The 20995-nt window shown below is 45.1% G+C and overlaps 1 protein-coding gene across 2 annotated transcripts in view; it reads left to right on the forward strand.

Moving 5' to 3' along the window:
• BCL3 (BCL3 transcription coactivator) overlaps positions 1–20995 on the forward strand; it is a 119756-nt gene that overhangs the window by 92728 nt on the left and 6033 nt on the right. For both annotated transcript variants that reach the window (XM_040327449.1, XM_040327450.1), the window contains one exon: positions 5730–5897. In XM_040327449.1, coding sequence (XP_040183383.1) covers positions 5730–5897 — 168 coding nt within the window. The remainder of the gene's footprint in view (positions 1–5729; positions 5898–20995) is intronic.

Raw genomic sequence — 20995 nt, forward strand, 5'->3', positions numbered from 1 at the left:
GGACATGGGGCTGCGACTTTTTCTCTCTCTTTCCACTTCTAAGATTTCAAAGCCAACAACCCAGGGACAGAAAGTGCATGCTTAATAAATTTACTGCCATTTTCAAATTCTCACAGTAGATCCATTTATCTGCAAAGCCAATTTAAAAATAAAGCTTCTGTTTAAAAAAAAAGGAAAAAGAATAATTCAGTTTTCTGATACTTCCAGAAGGCATGGTGATATCACCATGCCTCATTGGTTCCCCATTGATTCCTCCTGGCTCCTGAGCTGGGAACTCAAAATCTAAAAAAAATATGCTCTTTCAGTGGGCTAGAGTACATTCCCATGGATTTTCGAGTGCCCAGCTATCCCAAGGGGCAACGATAAGGCACTGGGACCATCACCTGCACCTCCCAGAAGCGTTGCAAGCCAAAGGCGAGGTATTATTTTTCTTTTTTTGGAGCTTTTTTTAAATATTTTTTTCAGGTAATTTCACTTTAAAGTGGAACTAAACTGTCCTATCCTTTACAGCCAAGAAAGTTAGCAACTTAGCCTCTGCTTGATCTGTAGTTTCCATGATGCTGCACACCTAATCAGTTATGACCCCAACCCTTTGATGGTTTTCCAGTTCAGTCGAGAGGACAAGCAAATGTGAAAACTATCATTCAGGGCATGCCTTGACTCTAACTGTCTAGTCCTGCTTTAAGGGTTGGGGCCTTGCAACAGAGTAGTCCGTTCATTTTGATCTTGATCCTGCACTGTGCACAAAAGCAGCATCTTTTTTGGCTCTTCCCCTACTCACTAGGGCAAATTAATAGCAATGGGAGCCAGTGGCTTCTGCTGTTGTCCATCAAATCCTGTGACCAGGGAGTGGGGGACATGGTCTGTGTAGACACAGACAGGGCAGCTCGGGAGCAAGCTCACTCAAGTGCCAACATAAAAAGCAGCTATGGGAGCACTTGCTAAAGAGGAGGAGCCAGGAGCACCATTGGGGGACCCCAGAAGAAGGGGATCTGGGCTGTATTGTGCAAAACAATTGCACAGAGCAGGCATGTATAACAAGTTAATTATTAAAAAAAAAACCTGAAGATTGAATATCACTTCAATTCCAGTAAAAAATGTGTCTTCTTAGTTTTGGATAAGAATTATCAATTTTGATCAAAGTTTGAAATGTTGTGTTCTCACTCTTATGCCTTGTACACATGACCGGTTTTCACGACGAGAAAACTGCCATTTTTTACATTAGTCATGATAACCGGTCATGTGTATACTCCCTAGTTTTCTCGAACAAAAAAAAATCTAAACCAGCTCTCTTTTTTCTCGTCGTGTATCCCGTCAGTTCATTTTCTCGTCGCGAAAAACGGTCGCGTGTATGCTTTTTTAAGGGGGAAAAAAAAGTGCATGCTCAGAATCAAGTATGCAGCCCAAAAGCAGCCCAAAGGGTGGAGCCATTTGAAAGGAACTTCCCCTTTATAGTCCCGTTGTATGTGTTGTACGTCACCACGCTTTGGTCGAGCATTTTTTTTCCACAATCGTGTGTATGCAAGGCAGGCTTGAGAGGAATCACGTCGAGAAAAACGTTGTTTTTTTTTCAATGACATGAATAACGGTCGTGTGTACACGGCATTCGATTTTTTGGGGTAGGAAATGGAAATCTAATTTATGGGATCACAGAAAACAAAAACCTGATAGAGGTTCTAAAACTTCCTCTGCTGGGAAAGAAAAATGTATTGCTCCCATTAAAAGATTTCCTCATACTTCCTATTCTGGCACAAACAGCAGTAAGAACCTAACAAAGGTTTTAAAGGATCACTAAAGGAATTTTTTTTTTTTTTGCTGAAATGACTGTTTACAGGGTATAGAGACATAGGGCTAGATTCACAGAAGAAATACGCCGGCGTATCTACTGATACGCCGGTGTACTTTTAAATTTCCCGCGTCGTATCTTTGTTTTGAATCCTCAAAACAAGATACGACGGCTTCTGGGTTAGATCCGACAGGTGTACGTCTTCGTACGCCTTCGGATCTAAGATGCAATACTTTGGCGTCCGCTGGGTGGTGTTTTCCGTGTCGGGTATGCAAATTAGCGATTTACGACGATCCACGAACGTACGTGCGGCCGTCGCATTTTCGAACATCATCTGTAGTCGGCTTTTTCCGGCATATAGTTAAAGCTGGTATTTTGCGGCGTATAGGTAGACTTGCCATGTTAAGTATGGCCTTCGTTCCCGCGTCGAAATTTGAATTTTTTTTTTGACTAAGTCGTCCGTGAATAGGGATAAACGGAACTCACGTCTAAGTTAAAAAAATGACGTCCTAGCGACGTCATTTAGCGCAATGCACATCGGGAAATTTCGTGACGACGCATGTGCAGTTCATTCGGCGCGGGGACGCGCTTCATTTAAATGAAAGCCCAATTTCAAATCCGCCGACAGAAATACACTACGCCGCCGTAACTTGCGGCGCAAACTCGCTGAGGTTTTCGAAAATGCGCCAGGTAAGATACGGCGGCGTAGTGTATCTCTGATACACTGCGCCGTTCTACATCTATGTGGATCTGGCCCATAATAGTTAACTGATTCCTTTTAAAAATGATTAAAAATAGATAAAAAACAATCATATAATGTACCTACAGTTTAGTTTCGTTGTTGCTGTTGTTTCCTGGTTCTCTGATGTACAGAGCCAGAGAGCCAATAGAGGGCAGTGAAGGTTTTGCAAAACGAAACTGGATTGGTGCTGAGGGGTTTTAGACACACCTCCTTGATTAGTCACCACAGTGCGAAATCTCCCAGTACTGTGGTGATCAGGAAACAGACAACCAGAACAGAGAGGAATTACAGCAACATCAGAGCAAAAACGAACAATGAGGACATGAAACCAGCACTGCAGTAAGGTAAAGTAAGCTATTTAGCTAAAAAAAAAAATTCCTTTAGTGACCCTTTAAACTCCTACCTAGTTCAATACTTCTCCCCAAATGCAAATACAGAATAAATGTTTTATCCTTTAAGTTGAGCTAGTTATTAAACTGCAATATTTTACTGGAAGCAATTACGGTATATATTGTTCCTGAAAAAAATACAGCAGGTCAAAGGCCAGATATGATAACAGCATTGTGCAACGTCTTTCATTGTGGATTTCTATTATAAATAACGATACGCTTTAGAATTCTCACACTGTAGATAACGTTAGAGCATTCAATTCAGCTTCCTTTATTGATTAACCGGGGAAGAGCATACCAGGGTTTAGATAAATGGAAATGATGTCATAGGCTTAGTCCATCAAGGGACTGTCCCAGAATATAACTTTGTACTTCCTTTCCAAACCAGAAAATCTGCAAACTCTAAGCAAATATTTGAAAACCTGCCAAGTGAAAGGTGAAGTTAGGCTTAAATTGAGAGAACCTGATCTTGTCAATGAGCAAGAGAGGTTAAAAAGAGAGCATGAAGAGCGCCAAACCATAAATGTATTAAAATAAACTTTATTCATTCATGAAATAATATTAATAAAATAATATATCAATGTGTTTCGGGGGTCTTAACATTTCACCTTAATTAGGTAAAAACTGAAAAAGCACAATAATCAAACTGAATTTATATGAAGCTTACATGAGTAATACATTATCTGAAATAGTTTGCCAATTGTCACCCAGTCAGGTGACAGGGTTAAAACAAATATCAACCTTATTTATTCTTTAACCGCTTAAGACTCAGACCATTATGCAGGTCCTGGCCCCTTTTTGCGATTCGGCACTGCGTCGCTTTAACTGACAATTGCGCGGTCATGCGACGTGGTTCCCAAGCAAAATTTTCGTCCTTTTTTTCCCACAAATAGAGCTTTCTTTTGATGGTATTTGATCACCTCAGTAATTTAATTTTTTTTCGCTATAAACAAAAATAGAGCGACCATTTTGAAAAAAAATCTATATTTTTTTTTACTTTTTGCTATAATAAATATCCCCCAAAAATATATATAAAAAAAAATATTTGTTTCCTCAGTTTAGGCCAATACATATTATTCTACATATTTTTGGTAAAAAAAATAAAAAAAAAAATCGCAATAAGCGTTTGATTGGTAGAATAGAGCGACAATTAAAAACAAATATGCAACATTTTTTACTTTTTGCTATAATAAATATCCCCAAAAAATATATAGAATTTTTTTTTTTCCTCAGTTTTGGCCGATACGTATTCTTCTACATATTTTTGGTAAAAAAAAACGAAATAAGCGTTAATTGATTGGTTTGCGCAAAAGTTATAGCGTTTACAAAATAGTTGATAGTTTTATGGCATTTTTAAAAATATATATTTTTTTTTACTAGTAATGGCGGCGATCAGCGATTTTTATCGTGACTGCGACTTTATGACGGACACATCAAAAACTTTTGACACATTTTTGGGACCATTGTCATTTTCACAGCGAAAAGGGCTATAAAAATGCACTGGTTACTGTGCAAATTACACTGGCAGCGAAGGGGTTAACCACTAGGGTGTGCTAAAGGGGTTAAGTGTGTCCTATTGTGTGTTTCTTACTGTAGGGGGCGTGGCTGGATGTGTGACATCACTGATCGCCGTTCCCTATGTCAGGGAACAGACGATCAGTGACAAGCCACAGAGAACAACAGGGAAGGTTTGTTTACACTCACCTCTCCCCGTTCTTCAGCTCCTGTGACCCGATCGCGGGACACCGGACCGGGTTGCAAGCGCGCTCGCAACCCATGACTGGGTTCTTAAAGGGGACGTACACTTGTGCCCAGCTGTGACATTCTGTCAACGTATATCGTCGTGCGGCGGTCCTTAAGTGGTTAAAGGAATGTAAAATAATGGTTTTAAGTAATATTGAGGATATTCAGAATAAAAATAAATGTTTCTTTTTTTATATATACGAAATATTGCATATTATTTTTATAGACATTTTCCTGCCAGCACTATATAGGCTTCTTATGTGTTTACCAGGCTGCCTCCAGCTGCTTTACTGAACAAAAAACCTGATGTTTACAGAACTGATCATTAAGCCTAATACCCGAATGTAATATTTAGCACTCACTCTTACCTCCTCCATATCGCTCTGAATGAAGTTCCATGAAGCTTCCTTTATAAAGCTCAGAATGCTCTTTCGTAACACAAGTGTCTTTTAGTGCATAAAAAACAAACACAATGGATGCTCAGTCACAGCAGAGGGGGCATTAGCTAAAAAGTTCTGCTGGAGCTACACAATTGGGAATGCCCACAAATTGGGCTTCTGGCAGGGGAAGAGCTAAGGAAGTAATGGAAGAAAAAATGAATGGATTGCAAGTTACAAAGCTACAAGAACAAAAAAAAAATATGTTTTTGGTGTGTATGCCCTGTACACACGATCGGATATCTGATGGAATCTAATCCGATAGATTTTTTCATCAGATATCCGATTAAGCTGACTTTCACCTGTCTTGCCTACACACCATCAGTCAAAAATCCGATCGTGTCAGAACGCAGTGACGTAAAACACTACGACGTGCTGAGAAAAATGAAGTTCAATGCTTCATTTTGGATGTTTGACCGATGGATTTCCCCACAGACCATCGTTTTTTTATTGTCGGTTTTTTAACCATAAGAAAAGTAATCGTGTGTACAGGGCATAATTCATCTAATATGATTGTGCCTTAATTTCGTTAATCTTGTGTATTACAATATGTTAGTGCTGGCATTTTATATTGTCTAGATACAATAGGTTACAATCTAACATTTCTAAGTGATCTCTCTGCTTACTCACAGAATGGCGCAAAGGTCAACCAGCTGACATATGCTGGGAATACTGCATTGCATGTGGCGAGTGGACGAGGCCTTGCTGAAATCACACGGTTACTTCTAAAGAGTGGCGCAGACGGCAGCATAAAAAACTGCCACAATGACACAGCCTTGACGGTGGCAAGGGACAAAAAGGTGAGCTGGGAGGCAAAGAGAGTCCGGGCAGTACAATGCCATTGTTCTTAGTGCAGTTCTTTTATGGAAGTTACAATTTTCAATGATAAACAGCAGACTTAATCAACATTTTTAACACAGAGGAACCCTTGAAAAATGTTTCCAGTCTCAGCGAACCCCTGTTAAAATAACTTCATCACACTAATGTATCATAGAGTTGTAGATTGTCAGTGGAAATAATGCTCCTTATGCCGCGTACACACGACCGTTTTTCGGGTTGCAAATAATGAAGTTTTTTTTTTAACCACTTAACCCCCGGACCATATTGCTGGTCAAAGACCAGAGCACTTTTTGCGTTTCGGCACTGCATCGCTTTAACTGACAATTGCGCGGTCGTGCGACGTGGCTCCTAAACAAAATTGGCGTTCTTTTTCCCCCACAAATAGAGCTTTCTTTTGGTGGTATTTGATCACCTCTGCGGTTTTTAGTTTATGCGCTATAAACAAAAATAGAGCGACAATTTTGAAAAAAAATTATACTTTTTGCTATAATAAATATCCCCCAAAAATATATAAAAAAAAAATGTTTCTCAGTTTAGGCCGATACATATTCTTCTACATATTTTTCGCAATAAGCGTTTATTGATTGGTTTGTGCAAAAGTTATAGCGTTTACAAAATAGGGGGTATTTTTATGGAATTTTTATTAATATTGCTATAAAAATGCATTGGATTACTATAAAAATGCCACTGGCAGTGAAGGGGTTAATGCTATTGGAAACTTGAGAGGTAAAAATTGGTCATTGTGCAAGGAACCCCCAAGCAACCTTTGGAGGAACCCTGATTGGGAAACCCTGATATAGATCCTGCCAGATGCACATTTCCTGTCCTAGGATGCCAAAGCCCAGGCCCGGACTGGGACAAAAAATAGGCCCGGGCATTTTGGAATGAGCAGCCCATGACACGTTAACTGGCCCATCCCCACTCTCCATCCTGACGATCCCCCGGGAGAGGGGAGGGGGAAACCCTGCAAAGGTGCAGGGGGCGAGGGGACAGGGAAAGAGCAGGGGGGGCAGAGAGCACAAGGAAGAACCTTGAGAACATGGGGTCGGGTGAGAGCACGGGGGAGGCGGAGAGAATGGGGGGGCAGAGAGCACAGGGGAGAGGCAGAGAACACAGGGAGGAAAAGTAGAGCACAAGGGTGCCGGAGAGCATGGGGGTCTGGAGAGCACAGGGAGTGGGGGGTTGGAGAGCACAAGGGGAAGCAAAAACACAGGCGAGGGCAGGAGAGCATGGGGGTGAAGAGCACATGGTGGGGGCGGAGATCACTGGGGGGAGGCGAAGGGCACAGGGGGGGGGGCAGCAGAGAGCATAGGAGGAGGTGGAGAGCACAGGGGGTAGGTTAAGATCAATGGGAGGGCTGGAGAGTACTGGGGGAGAGGCGTAGGGCACGGGAGGGCCATGCAGAGCATGGGAGGAGGTGGAGAGCACAGGGGGGGCTGGAGAGCACTGGGGAGCTAGAGAGCACTGAGGGAGAGGCAGAGGGTACAGAGGGCAGCATAGAGCAAGGGGGAGGTGGAGAGCACAGGGGGAGATACGGAGGGCATAGGGGGCAGCGTAGAGCATGGGGGGAGGTGGAGAGCACAGGAGGGAGGTGGAGAGAAGAGGGGGGCTGGAGAGCACTGGGGGGGATAGAGAGCACTGGGGGGGGGGCTGGAGAGAATTAGGGGGAATTGAAAAGAGCACAGGGGGAGGTGGAGAGAACAGGGGGAGAGGCGGAGGGCACAGGGGGCAGCGTAGAGCATGGGGGAGGTGGAGAGCACAAGGGGAGAGATGGAGGGCACAGGGGGGCAGCGTAGAGCATGGGGGGAGGTGGAGAACACAGGAGGGAGGTGGAGAGAAGGGGGCTGGAGAGCACTGGGGGGGTTGGAGAGCATTGGGGGGAGGTGAAGAGCACAGGGGGAGGAGGAGAGGCAGAGGGCACAGGGGGGCAGCGTAGAGCATGGGGGAGGTGGAGAGCATGGGGGAGGTGGAGATGACTGGGGTGGGGCTAGAGAGCACTTGGTGGGCTGTAGAGCAGGGGTCTCAAACTCAAATTACCTGAGGGCCACAAGACAAGTTTTCATATGCCATGGGGGGCCGCATTCAAACTTCAAAAACAACAGTACTGGTGTCAGCGAACACATTATTAACCCCCAGCACTGGTGTCAGCGAGCGCATTATTACCACCAGCACTGGTGTAAGTCAGGGTTTGACAAATTTGCTTGGAATCTAGGAGCCAGCTAAAAAAGTTAGGAGCCAGAAAACGCACCCCGTCCCGACGAGCTTGCGCGCAGAAGCGAACACATACGTGAGCAGCGCCCGCATATGTAAACGGTGTTCAAACCACACATGTGAGGTATCGCCGCAATTGGTAGAGTGAGAGCAATAATTCTAGCTCCTCTGTAACTTAAAACATGCAACCTGTAGATTTTTTTAAATGTCGCCTATGAAGATTTTAAAGGGTAAAAAAGTTTGTCGGCATTCCACAAGCGGACACAATTTTGAAGCGTGACATGTTGGGTATGAATTTACTCGGCGTAACATTATCTTTCATAATGTTAAAAAAAATGGGGATAACTTTACTGTTGTCTTATTTTTTAATTAAAAAAAGTGTAATTTTTTCCCAAAAAAGTGCGCTTGTAAGACCGCTGCGCAAATACGGCGTAACAGAAAGTATTGCAACGATCGCTATTTTATTCTCTAGGGTCTTAGGATAAAAAATATATATAATGTTTGGGGGTTCTAATTAGAGGGAAGAATATGGCAGTGAAAATAGTGTAAAATGACATTAGAATTGCTGTTTAACTTGTAATGCTTAACTTGTAATACCAACGGCCACCACCAGATGGCGCCAGGTCACATTTGGTGGTAATAACTTGTAATACCAACGGCTCACCACCAGATGGCGCCAGCTCAAAAAAAAAAAAATGTTTTTTTTTTTGTTTTTTTGTTTGCTACCCTCACTTCCACCCTGCCTGCGGGCCATTTATAACTGGTCCGCGGGCCGCAAATGGCCCGCGGGCCGGTACTTTGAGACCACTGCTGTAGAGCATTGGGGGGGGGTGAAGAGCACAGGGGGAGAGGCGGAGCGCACAGGGGGAGACCGTAGAGCATGTAGGGAGGTGGAGAGCACAGGGGGAGGTAAAAAGCACAAGTAGAGAGGTGGAGGGCACAGGGGGGCAGCCTAGAGCATGGGGGGAGGTGGAGAGCACAGAAGGGAGGAGGAGAGCACAGGGGGGTGGGCTGGATAGCACTGGGGGAGAAGTGGAGGGCACAGGGGGCAGCGGAGAGCATGGGGAGGTGGATATCACAGGGGGGAGTTGCAGAGCATAGGAAGAGAGGCGGGGGGGGGAGTAAGAGAGCACTGTGGCCTGTGGGGGGGCTAGAGAGCACTGTGAGGGGGCTAGAGAGCACTGTGGGGGGGCTAGAGAACACTGTGGGGGGGGGCTAGAGAACACTGTGGGGGGGTTAGAGAACACGGTGGGGGGGTTAGAGAACACGGTGGGGGGGTTAGAGAACACGGTGGGGGGGGGCTAGAGAACACGGTGGGGGGGCTAGAGAACACGGTGGGGGGGGGCTAGAGAACACGGTGGGGGGGGCTAGAGAACACGGTGGGGGCAGCAGAGATAAGCAGGATAGGAGGAGCGGTGGGGTGGCTGCATATAGAACAATCATTCTCTCCATCTTCTTCCCGCAGTACCTGAATGCCTGCGAGAGGGAGAGGAGCAGAAGCAGGCATTCAGAGACCGCGGGAGGACGATGGAGAGAATGATTCTTCTATATGCAGCCACCCCATCGCTCCTCCTATTCAGGTTACAGGCAGGGGCCGCGCTTACGTTTTCTCTGAGAGATCCCATCGCAGGCTCCTCTCCCTTCCTGGTCACGCCCCCCGGCACCAACGGCTGCACTTCATTGGCGGCCGTGGAGCGGTGTCTCCTCCCCCTTCTTGTTTACGTCCTGCTGCTGCTGATGCCGAAGGCTGAGCCCGAGGCTAAACTAGCAGCTGGGCGGCCACGGAAAGGTCGGAGGACCGGCGCGGGCTTAAAGAGCAGCCTGCCTTGGCACCGCAAGCAAGAACAGTGGCCCGGCGGCCCACCAGGCATATGCCCGGTTTGCCCTATGGCCAATCCGGGCCTGCCAAAGCCCGCTCAAGGTAATAAATCTATGAAGGTGAAGTATTGTCACACTAGCACAGTTAGGCCTTGTTCACACCGGCAACAAACTTTATCACCCTTTGAAAAAGCAATCAGCCAGTTTACAGGCATTCAAGAAGCGATAATGCTGCCTTCTGCATGCTTGTTTTTGAATACCCAGGAAAATTGTTTCTATCCTAATGAGGATCTATTGATGTCGGCTGCTTTGGAATTGTTGCTGGGGAGGTCTATTTTATCTGGTGGGGGATCTGTTTTTGCTGAGGGGATCTTATGTTGCTAGGGGAAGGATCTACTGTTGGAGGAGGGGTCGATTGTTTCTGGCTGCTGGGACATCTACTGCATTGTAACACTGGGGGGGCTCTTTTGTTGCTGGGGGTAGATATATTGTTGCTGGGGAGAATCTAATGTTGCTGGGGGGGGGGGGGGACGGTCTGTTGTTCCTGGCTGCAGAAGATTGTGCTTCAGAAGTGGACAGAGACAAGGGGTGATTTAGAAGCGGGGAGTACCTGTGTTGCACCTATTCTCTTATGCCGCGTACACACGATCGGTCAAACTGATGAGAACGGTCTGATGGACCGTTTTCATCGGTTAACCGATGAAGCTGACTGATGGTCGGTCGCGCCTACACACCATCGGTTAAAAAAACGATCGTGTCAGAACGTGGTGACGTAAAACACAACGACGTGTGTCACAATACGCCAAATTAGTTTCAGGTTTATGGATCGCAACTGCGGAGACTTCTCAGGTTCGAACCCAGGTTTCACTCTTAACTCAGTTAAGAGTTTGGGTTCTATCATCACAGCCTCAGTAAAGTAAATAGTGCTTATTCCAGCATAAGCAACATTAAAGTGAATCTTGGTATTAATGGTATAAGGATAAGTATAGCTGCAGTTCTGGGACTGCACACTAGGGGTTAGTAATGAACATTAACATGAGAGCTGGTATCTGTAGCAGTGAACATTAACATGAGAGCTGGTATCTGTAGCAGTGAACATTAACATGAGAGCTGGTATCTGTAGCAGTGAGCATAACATGTGAGCTGCAGTACAACCTTGAGTGAAAGTCCTTAGTACTTTAGCATAGCAGTGCACATAACTTGGAAGCAAGTGGCAAGTATGGAGATCAGCGTATAGTAATTGGTTTCTATAGCAGAGTACTTGCGGTTGCATATAGTTGGGCATGGATGTTGTGCGTCCTGGGAGCCTGGACCTGGTTGATGAGAGCGGAAGCTGCAAACAAGGAGTCCTGGTGGTCCAGTTCAGGAAGCTGGAGCTCAGTTCAGGTGAGTCTGAAAGCCCAGCTGACAGTGGCGTTCTTTCAGCAATAGAGGAACACCTTCCTGTCAGTGCTGGGAGTTTAAATAGGCCGCAGGAAGTGAGAGGGTATTCGGAAAGAAGGAAGAAACAAAGAGAGTTGACTGGGAAAGAAGTAACTACTGTATAGTTGTACCCACCCAGTGGAAAGCCACCGTTACATGTGCTGAAAAAAACAAAGTTTAATGCTTCCAAGCATGCGTCGACTTGATTCTGAGCATGCGTGGATTTTTAACCGATGGTCGTGCCTACTAACGATCGGTTTTGTACTATCGGTTAGGAATCCATCGGTTAAATTTAAAGAAAGTTGGCTTTTTTTTAACCGATGGCTAAATAACCTAGCGGGCTCACACACGATCGGTTTTGACCGATGAAAACGGTCCATCAGACAGTTGTCCTCTGTTTAACCTATCGTGTGTACGAGGCCTTAGAAGCGGGGAGTACCTGCGCTGCACCTATTCTCTTAGAGAATTTTTTTTTGTCTACTTTTAGACTATATTTGTTCCAAAGAACATAAACCAAGATGAAGGTACGCTTGAGAATAATGAAATCTATACACAGGAATTTCACAGAGGAAGCAAAACATTATTTTTATGGTCGAATTGCACGCCAGCACTAGACAGAATTTACCATCTCCTTCATTAAAATGTAACAGTGATCTGAACTTTATAGTTCCTCTTGAATAACTTTGAATAAACCCAACTCTTGATGCCACCGTGAAAGGGGCCCTTGTATCTATTTATAATCAGTTAGCCTGTGGCAACGTTCAAAAATACTATAACAGGGAACTAATTATTTAATTTGCTATTCAGCAAACAATGGCATAGAATTCCCCCAATTTCTTGCACAATGCTGCTCTGCACAAAGTTGCTTTGATTACCATATTGCTCTCTTTGTGTAAACATTAATCACTGAGCTAGTCACGATGTGTTATAGTCTAAACATCCTTTTACGGGTCAATTTATAAAGCAGTGGTATCAGGTATTGATTCACATTCTCTTCCCGCCAGGCCCCGTTGTACCTCTGTTGCCTATCTAACCATAGTATAATATTAACCGGGACATCCGGCAGCCATTGTGAAAATATGGAACTCTTCTCCCCACTAATGCATGACATAGGTGGGCATACTGCCCTGCATTCTCTTAAGCTCCCATTTTCCGCCCCTGCCCTGTGCAGTTGATGCCCAAAGTTGGCATGGAGGGTTCACTATGCATGTGCGGTCTACGTTCCAGCAACTGGTTTGGTTGTGCATGCAAGGTGTGTATTTTTATATTGGCTATGGACTAGTGGAGAGTGGATATGTTGGAGCTCTCGTTAACAGCAATAGCTGTCAGAGAACCCATCGTGCTTGTGCCCCTGGGGTGGCAGCCCAAGAAAGCCAGAGTAACTCACTTTGCAGCAACTCAGTGTTTTTAGCATGGCATCTTGGCTGCAACACTCCTGTATATGTTTCTTCACACCTGCTTTCTGGGCTGGGCTTTTTGGCTGAGAAAGGAGGAATTTTCATACCGGCCAGAAGACCCGCCAAGGTTTTGGATTTGACACCCATAAGCACTTATTTATTTTTGCACAGCATTATGCATTTTACTCACTCCTGATTAGTAGGGTTTAAATCCCAAAACTTGACCTAAAAGTCCTGGGCAGAGAGCATGTGGTCTTATGCTAAGGTTCTCCCTTTGGGATAGACCTATTTAGTACCTGCATGGACCTTGCCTCGGCAGGTCCCCTAAAGAAAGGGGTCCACCTAGTTTTAAAAAGTCCTGTGCTCTAGGGGATCATGGCCAGGGACCTTTCTTCTTGGAGGAGGATAGGGATGAGCTTTGTATTCGAGTCGAACATCGTATGTTCGATCGTTCGTCGAATTACCAAGGTTTTGGGCCGTTCGCGCCTCTCCTACGACCACAGAATTATGGCTCTACATCACAGCCACTATTTTATGAATGGCTCCAAAATGCAGACCTCCATGCCACTACTGTGCCCTGTGGTGATGTAAATGTTGGCAGGAGGAACCGCTGAGCACTGCTGGGGAAACAGGAGATCGACACTCCCAAGAGTGTTGGTTTCCTAGCATAGGTCACCAGACGACAGCAAAGCGTACCTGTCAACATTTCGGTCACCAGATCCCCGATTGGTTCGTTCAAGCCCTGTTGGACAACCTGCCTTCGGGTTCCCCTCAAGCCGACCCCCCAATCGAACGGCACCCAGCCTGGGATCCTTTCAATAGAACCGGGGACCCAGTAAGTCACTGGAGTCCCCTTTTACCTCCGTATGAGGTTTTGTGTAGCCTGCAATTCTGGCCAGGTGGGCCGCGCTGGCGGGGTCCATGGATGCGCGCACCCTAAAGGTGGATGCCGCACCTGGAACCTGGACCCCGCGAAAACTTGCCTAGCACATGACACCTGTCACAGATATACCCTCCCCCAGCATGCCCCGCGAGGGAAAAGCTCCTCTAATTGGCTGCTGGGGAAAGTTGCTCTGCCAGAACTGCTCTGGCGCCAACTGCTGGCCAGGGATTGTATTGCATCCCTGGAGTACAGACTGACCCAGTGGACGTTTCTGGAATGACAGAAGTCCCAATTTAGCAAATTGTGAATGGGAGCAAACTAACTCTCCCATTCCCCACTAACTTTAGCGTAGTGCCCATACTGAAAGTAAGGGGGCGCTACATTACCTTCATACATGAAGGTAAAAAACATTGAGCCTTTACAACCACTTTAAGCGATACTATCATTTTCCACACACAGTAGTAGTCAGCTCGCCCCATGAACACTATGTAGGATTATGGATGTGGGTGTAGGTGAGCGGTGTCTAAACTGTGCATACAATGGAAGTTATAGTATACTAATAATGCAATGTGGTCACTGAAATTGTAATTCTCTCCCACACAGAGATACACTTCACGAGTGCCAGTCATTCAGAAACACATACTATAAAGTCTGGTTAGTCATGGAGTAAAGAGGTAGTTGCACTGTTCTCATCTTCCCACTCAGCTATGAAACCCCAGTGGTAATACTGACCAGCTCAAGACCACACAAAAAAAAAAATCTTTAGGCAACTATATTGTCATTGTAATAGCATTCTTGCCCGTGAGCAAATTTACTATTCTAAATTACTGCGCAACTATTCTTAAAGCCGAGCCCCGGGCAGAACAGTTTTTTTTATCATCTATAAGGGTGCTGCGTGCTATTCTCCAGCTTTGCAGGGCTGATTCACCTACACAGTCACTTTGTTAGGCCCCGTACACACGACCGGATCTGTCCGTTGGGATTTATCCGCGGATCAGTTCCAGCAGACAAATCCTGTCGTGTGTACGGCCTAGCGGACATTTTACGGCGGACATTTGTCCAGCCGACCGTTTTTCAAGCGGATAAAAATTTCTTAGCATGCTAAGAAATCTATCCACTGGAAACCTGTCCGTCGGACTTATCCGGTCGTCTGTACAGACTCACCGGATAAGTCCAACCGATCCCCATCCCTCGCATGCGTCAAAGTGATTCGACGCATGCGTGGAAGTATTTACCTTCCAGGGTCGCGCACGTCATCGTCGCGGCGACGGCGCGGCCACGTCACTGAGTATGTTTTCCGCAGGGATTTTGATCTGATAGTGTGTACAGCCCATCAGATCAAAATCCGGAAGCAGAAATGTCCGCTGGAAACGGTCCGGCGGACCGTTTTCATCGGATATCCGCTCGTGTGTACAGGGCCTTAGAGTGGTGGCCACTGTGCTGTCTATGCTCCCAGCAACCGGTCTGGTAACTTTCCCATTTTGGTTTTGTTACAGCGAGTGCTAATGTAATTACGCTACGGCTCTGACTACGTAGGGGGGTGTTGGACTTCTGCAAAGAGATCACTGCATCCACACAGATGCATGCTGGCAAGGCAAAGGCTTTTTTACCCAGGCTCCGGCCGGTTTTCAGAGAAAATTAACTGTAATGCCGCGTACACGCGACCATTTTTAATGTCATGGAAAAAACGAAGTTTTTCTCGACGTGATTCTTCTCAAGCTTGCCTTGCATACACACGATCGTGATAAAAAAATGCTCGAGCAAAGCGCGGTGACGTAGGACGGCACTATAAAGGGAAAAGTTCCATTCGATTGGCGACATCCTTTGGGCTGATTATGCAAATTTCCCATCTCTTAACCTGCTTCTGAGTATACACGTTTTTTTCCCCATCGTTAAAGCCTACACACAACCATTTTTGACGACGTGAAAAACGACAAGAAAAAATAGAACAGGTTCTAAATTTTTAATGGCCATTTTTCATGTCGAGAAAAATGCTCTGGAGCCTACACACAATCGTTTTTAATGACCAATTTAAAAAATTGCATTTTTCTCGTCATGAAAAACGGTCCTGTGTACGCGGCATAAGACTTAGGCTCCATGCAGACTGGAGCTGATAAACTTCTGTTAATTGGAGTTTGGGCGTTTTTTTTAAAAGCCCATAAACTCCATTCTATGTTAGCCTATGAGTTCATGTACGTCATGTACGTCCTCTGCTAGTGCCCAGCCGCGACCGGGTCCGAAGCTCCGGGACCGCAGGACCAGCGGACCCGATCGCCGCTGGAGTCCTGCGATCGGTCCCCGGAGCTGAAGAACGGGGAGAGCCTTGTGTAAAAACAGCTTCCCCGTTCTTCACTGTGGCGGCGTCATCGATCGTGTGGTCCCTTTTATAGGGATACACAATCGATGATGTCACACCTACAGCCACACCCCCTACAGTTAGAAACACATATTAGGTCATACATAACCCCTTCAGCGACCCCTTGTGGTTAACACCCAAACTGCAATTGTCATTTTCACAGTAAACAATGCATTTTAAATGCATTTTTTGCTGTGAAAATGGCAATGTCCCCAAAAATGTGTCAAAATTGTCCGAAGTGTCCGCCATAATGTCGCAGTCATGAAAAAATCGCTGATCGCCGCCATTAGTAGTAAAAAAAAAAAAATGCAATAAAACTATCCCCTATTTTGTAAACGCTATACATTTTGTGCAAACCAACCGATAAACGCTTATTGCGATTTGTTTTACCAAAAATATGTAGAAGAAACGTATCGGCCTAAACAGAGGAAAAAAAAAGTTTTTATATATTTTTGGGGATATTTATTATAGCAAAAAGAAAAAAAATATTGAATTTTTTTCAAAATTGTCGCTCTATTTTTGTTTATAGCACAAAAAATAAAAACCGCAGAGGTGATCAAATACCACCAAAAGAAAGCTCTATTTGTGGGAAAAAAATTACGCCAATTTTGTTTGGGAGCCACTTCGCACGACCGCGCAATTGTCTGTTAAAGCGACACAGTGCCGAATCGCAAAAAGGGGCCTGGTCCTTTAGCTGCATTTTGGTCCGGGTCTTAAGTGGTTAAAAGCCCATAAACTCCACTCTATGTTAGCCTATGAGTTCATGCGCACATGGATGTTTTTCAGCTTTAATGAGCAGTGGAGTTTATAGGCTTTTTTCTAAACACCCGAAAATCGCGCTCAAAGTGCCGTTTTTTTACGTCAAACGCTAAAAACCACCAAACGCCGATAAACGCAAAAAAAAGCTGAAAAATTATCAATTGAAGGATTTTTTTTAAAAAACGCTAACGCTTAAAAATGCTAAAAAACGCTAATAAACTCTATTGTAAAAATGTTAAAAAATGTTGAAAGACTCCCTGCAAAGCTACTGGTGTCTTTATAACATTATTTTAGTGTCCAGTGTGCATGGAGCCTAATAACATATTTTGCTGTGATGTACCTGGAATTTATTTTGCTGACTTGAGCTCACACACTACACGGGTTAAACCATTGTCACTTTTCGAGGTAGAGAAAGAAGCTGTAATACTTATCCTATTCCTAGGTCAGTAGGCTCTGGTGCTCTTTTCTTCTCTCGCAGGGTTGTGGGTAGGCCCTGGCCATCCTAGAGTGCAATGCCAGACTAAGAAACGTGATGACCTCTGCAGGCAACCACTGTCTAGTCTGGTAACCTTCTTGTTTTAGTTTTGTTACAGTGAGATGTGATGTAATTACGGAACAGCTCGCTGTAGTAGGAAGGCACGGGAGTCTAAGACTCCTGGCCTAAACCACCCATTGTACATGTGGCATCACCCTTATTTCAACAGCAAGCTCCACCCACACAATGTTGCCATCATGCCATGCATTTTCCATTGATTTATGGGAAATTTAGTGCTGGCCTGCACTACATTAGAGGTGACCTGTGACAGAAAGTCTGCCACCCAGCACATGGAAGTATGTATTTTTCAGAGAGATATGGTGACGTCAGGTGGAGTGAAAAGTACAAAACAAGTAAGGAATTCTGATTTACTGATTTAATTTAGGAAGCATTTTAATAAAGCCTTGGGAGAGCATCTGCAAGTCCAAACTTAGCAGGATCCTGGAGCTGGGCTTTAATGCTTTTAAAAGAAGAAGCAAGTTCACAAAGCTCAATAGCTCAAGATCAAATGTACGGACATACAACTAGGCAAGTAAAGCTCTGAACCCTGCCTTCTTCTTTTTGCCTGTGCTATTCATTATAGGTGCCCTATAGACAGCCAGAAGACTGCAGGTTCTGCTGTGCTCTCTCAATACCCTGGGCCATATTCTCAGTAGAGTTACGACGGAGTATCTCAGGAAACTCCGTCGTATCTCTCTTTTTTGACCCGCGTATCTATGCAAGTGATTCCTAGAATCATTTTCGCATAGATTTGCTGAAGATCCGACATCTGTAAGTCACTTACACTGTCGGATCTTAAATGTAATTCGCCGCCGGCCGCTAGGTGGCGTTTACGTTCAGGTCTCATTTGTTTATGCAAATGAGCCTGATGCGCCGATTCACGAACGAAATCGCGTTGCTTAACCGTCGCTTACGTCGTTTGCGTAAGCGTAAGGTTACCCCTGCTATATGAGGGGTAACCTTACGCCAGTCCCACGTATGCCATGTTAAGTATGGCGTCGGGTCCGCGTCGTCTTTTCCCGTCGGGTACGTCGTTTTCCTAAGTCGTTCTTGAATACGACTTTACTTCAATGACGCACACGTCGGCGTCATTGACGTTTTCCGCCGAGAACTGGAGCATGCGCACTGGGCTATTTTTAGCCCGGCGCATGCGCAGTTCGATCGAAACGGGGGCGCGCTTAATTTAAATATAAGCCGCCCCCTTTGAAATACGCGGGGATACGCCAGGCCTTTTACACTACGCCTCCGCAAACTACGGAGCAAGTGCTTGAGGAATACGGCACTTGCTCCAGTAAGTTGCGGCGGCGTAGTGTAAATAGCTTACGCGATGCCGCCGCAGAAAGTACGAGAATATGGCCCCCTCTTCCTTAATATCAAGCTCCACCTACAGCAAACTCAGATGTTCATGCAACTATAGCCTAGCAGGAAACAGCATAGGGATGTAGATTTGGCATCTGTCTATCCATAGCACCGGAAAGATGGGATCTTTGTCCAATGCCACCCTTATAGACAAACTCTCATCTTGCATTATGTTATGTGTGGTCTTGGTAGGAAATGGCTTTGATACTAATTGCAATTTATACAGTATATTCATTCCACAATGACGGGAAGAAAATATTGCATATACTTTACACAGTAAACAGATTCTCTGTAGAACATAGAAATGACTCATTCTGTCACTTCTGTTTCTGAATAATGTTGAGCATCATACCCTGGGTGAGAGGGTCCTTGCTGACGTCACTTCAGAGACTGGTAGGAAGTGGTATGCGATTTTTCTCACTACATTAACACATTGTGCAAATGTTTCTGTGTTTAGTGCTGTATGCATGCCACTGAGGCTCCACTCTCATGGTAAAAGACACGCAAGGACACAAATTTAACTTTGAAATTGTTTATATGTTTTGAGCCTTTGCGAGTGGTACAGTACCGCAAAGGGGAACTCCACTTCTGAAGCTTGATGCTGTTCTTATAATAGAGCTACAGCTACAATTTATCTTCCGCCACCTGCAGGTGAAATGTGGTAGTGTAGAATTTCCATATAAAACAAAGGTATTCTAGGGTCGACTTTTACTGGCTTCACTGGCTGGACTCAAGTCGCTCTGACTTGGAAAAAAGTTCTTGCACTACTTTGGGGCAACTTCAACACGACTTGCATTGACTTTTGTTAAAGAAGTTGCATGCAAGCCGCAATTCGCAAGTCACGCGGAGATGTCGGCTTTGAGGCTGTGGCAGTGTATCCCTTTTTGCTCCTCAATTTCCCTCATTTTCAGATTTCTATAAAAAAAAATTACATTTTAACTACCGAACATTTTATACATTTGGGTGGCCAGATAGCCTTGGTTTCTGGAGACAGTCCCCAGTTTTAGGGGGCTATCCCCAGGAAAATAAATGTCCAGGGTTTAATAATGTGTCCCTGATTTCTTTAGAGCTTTAATAACGGTGTTCTAGCCCTGGCAACTTCAGGGTAATCCATCTTGGCAACATTTCTATGATTGGCCTGGAGTAGGAACAGGGAGGATACAGGTGTGTCTGCTCCTGGCTGTGTACAGGGTTATTGATAATGTCAGATGCAAATATTACGTGGTCTTCCTGGTCAATGCCTTCTCACCTTGTGCAGATTTCATTGCAGGAGGTAAGGATGGGGATTATTTGCTGCCTTGCTCTTGCTTGTGATAGTGACCTGCAGTGTACACTTGGGCCTACACTCTTGACCTAGAGCAAAGTAGACTCTTAGGTAGATTCACAAAGGGCGTCCTAACTTTACGGCGGCGTAGCGTATCGTATCGTGTTTACACTACCCAGCCGTAAGTTAGCGAGGCAAGGACATGATTCTCAAAGTACTTGCCTGCTAAGTTACGGCGGCGTAGCGTAAATCGGGCGGGCGTAAGGGCGGCTAATTCAAATTCGGCTGAGGGGGCGTGTTTTATGTTAATGGGGCTTGACCTGACGTGATTGACGTTTTTTTGGAACGGCGCATGCGCCGTCCGCCTACATTTCCCAGTGTGCATTGCGGCTAAGTACGCCGCACAATCCTATTGATTTTGACGTGGACGTAAATGACGTAAAACCCTATTCACGGACGACTTACGCAAATGACGTAAAATTTTCGAATTTCGACGCGGGAACGGCGGCCATACTTTAACATTACTATTCCAACTATTTGATGGAATATCTTTAGGCCTGATAATGCGTTACGTAAACGGCGTATCTGTACTGCGTCGGCCGGGCGTACGTTTGTGAATAGGCGTATCTAGTGATTTACATATTCTACGCCGACCGCAATGGAAGCGCCACCTAGCGGCCAGCCTAAATATTGCACCCTAAGATAGGACGGCGCAAGCCGTCGTATCCTAGATAGGTTTAAGTGTATCTCTGTTTGAGAATACACTTAAACTTAGGTCGGCGCAGATTCCGAGTTAGGTCGGCGTATCTACTGATACGCCGGCCTAACTCTATGTGAATCTAGCTATCTGTTTTTATTAAAAGATACCCCTTTAAGGCCGTCCCTCTGTTTGGCCACACCCAACATGTGGGTTCCGCTATTATCCCTACCCCCTTGCCCCTCCCCAATAAAAGTGGGTGTGGTCGGTAGGTGTCCCTTGATTTTATTTTGGAAATCTGGTAACCTTTTTTATACGCTGTTCTACACTAAACATTTCATCCAACTTTTAAAGCTT

Source organism: Rana temporaria, chromosome 10, assembly GCF_905171775.1.
Source record: "Rana temporaria chromosome 10, aRanTem1.1, whole genome shotgun sequence".
In the NCBI taxonomy this organism is placed as follows: Eukaryota; Metazoa; Chordata; class Amphibia; order Anura; family Ranidae; genus Rana; species Rana temporaria.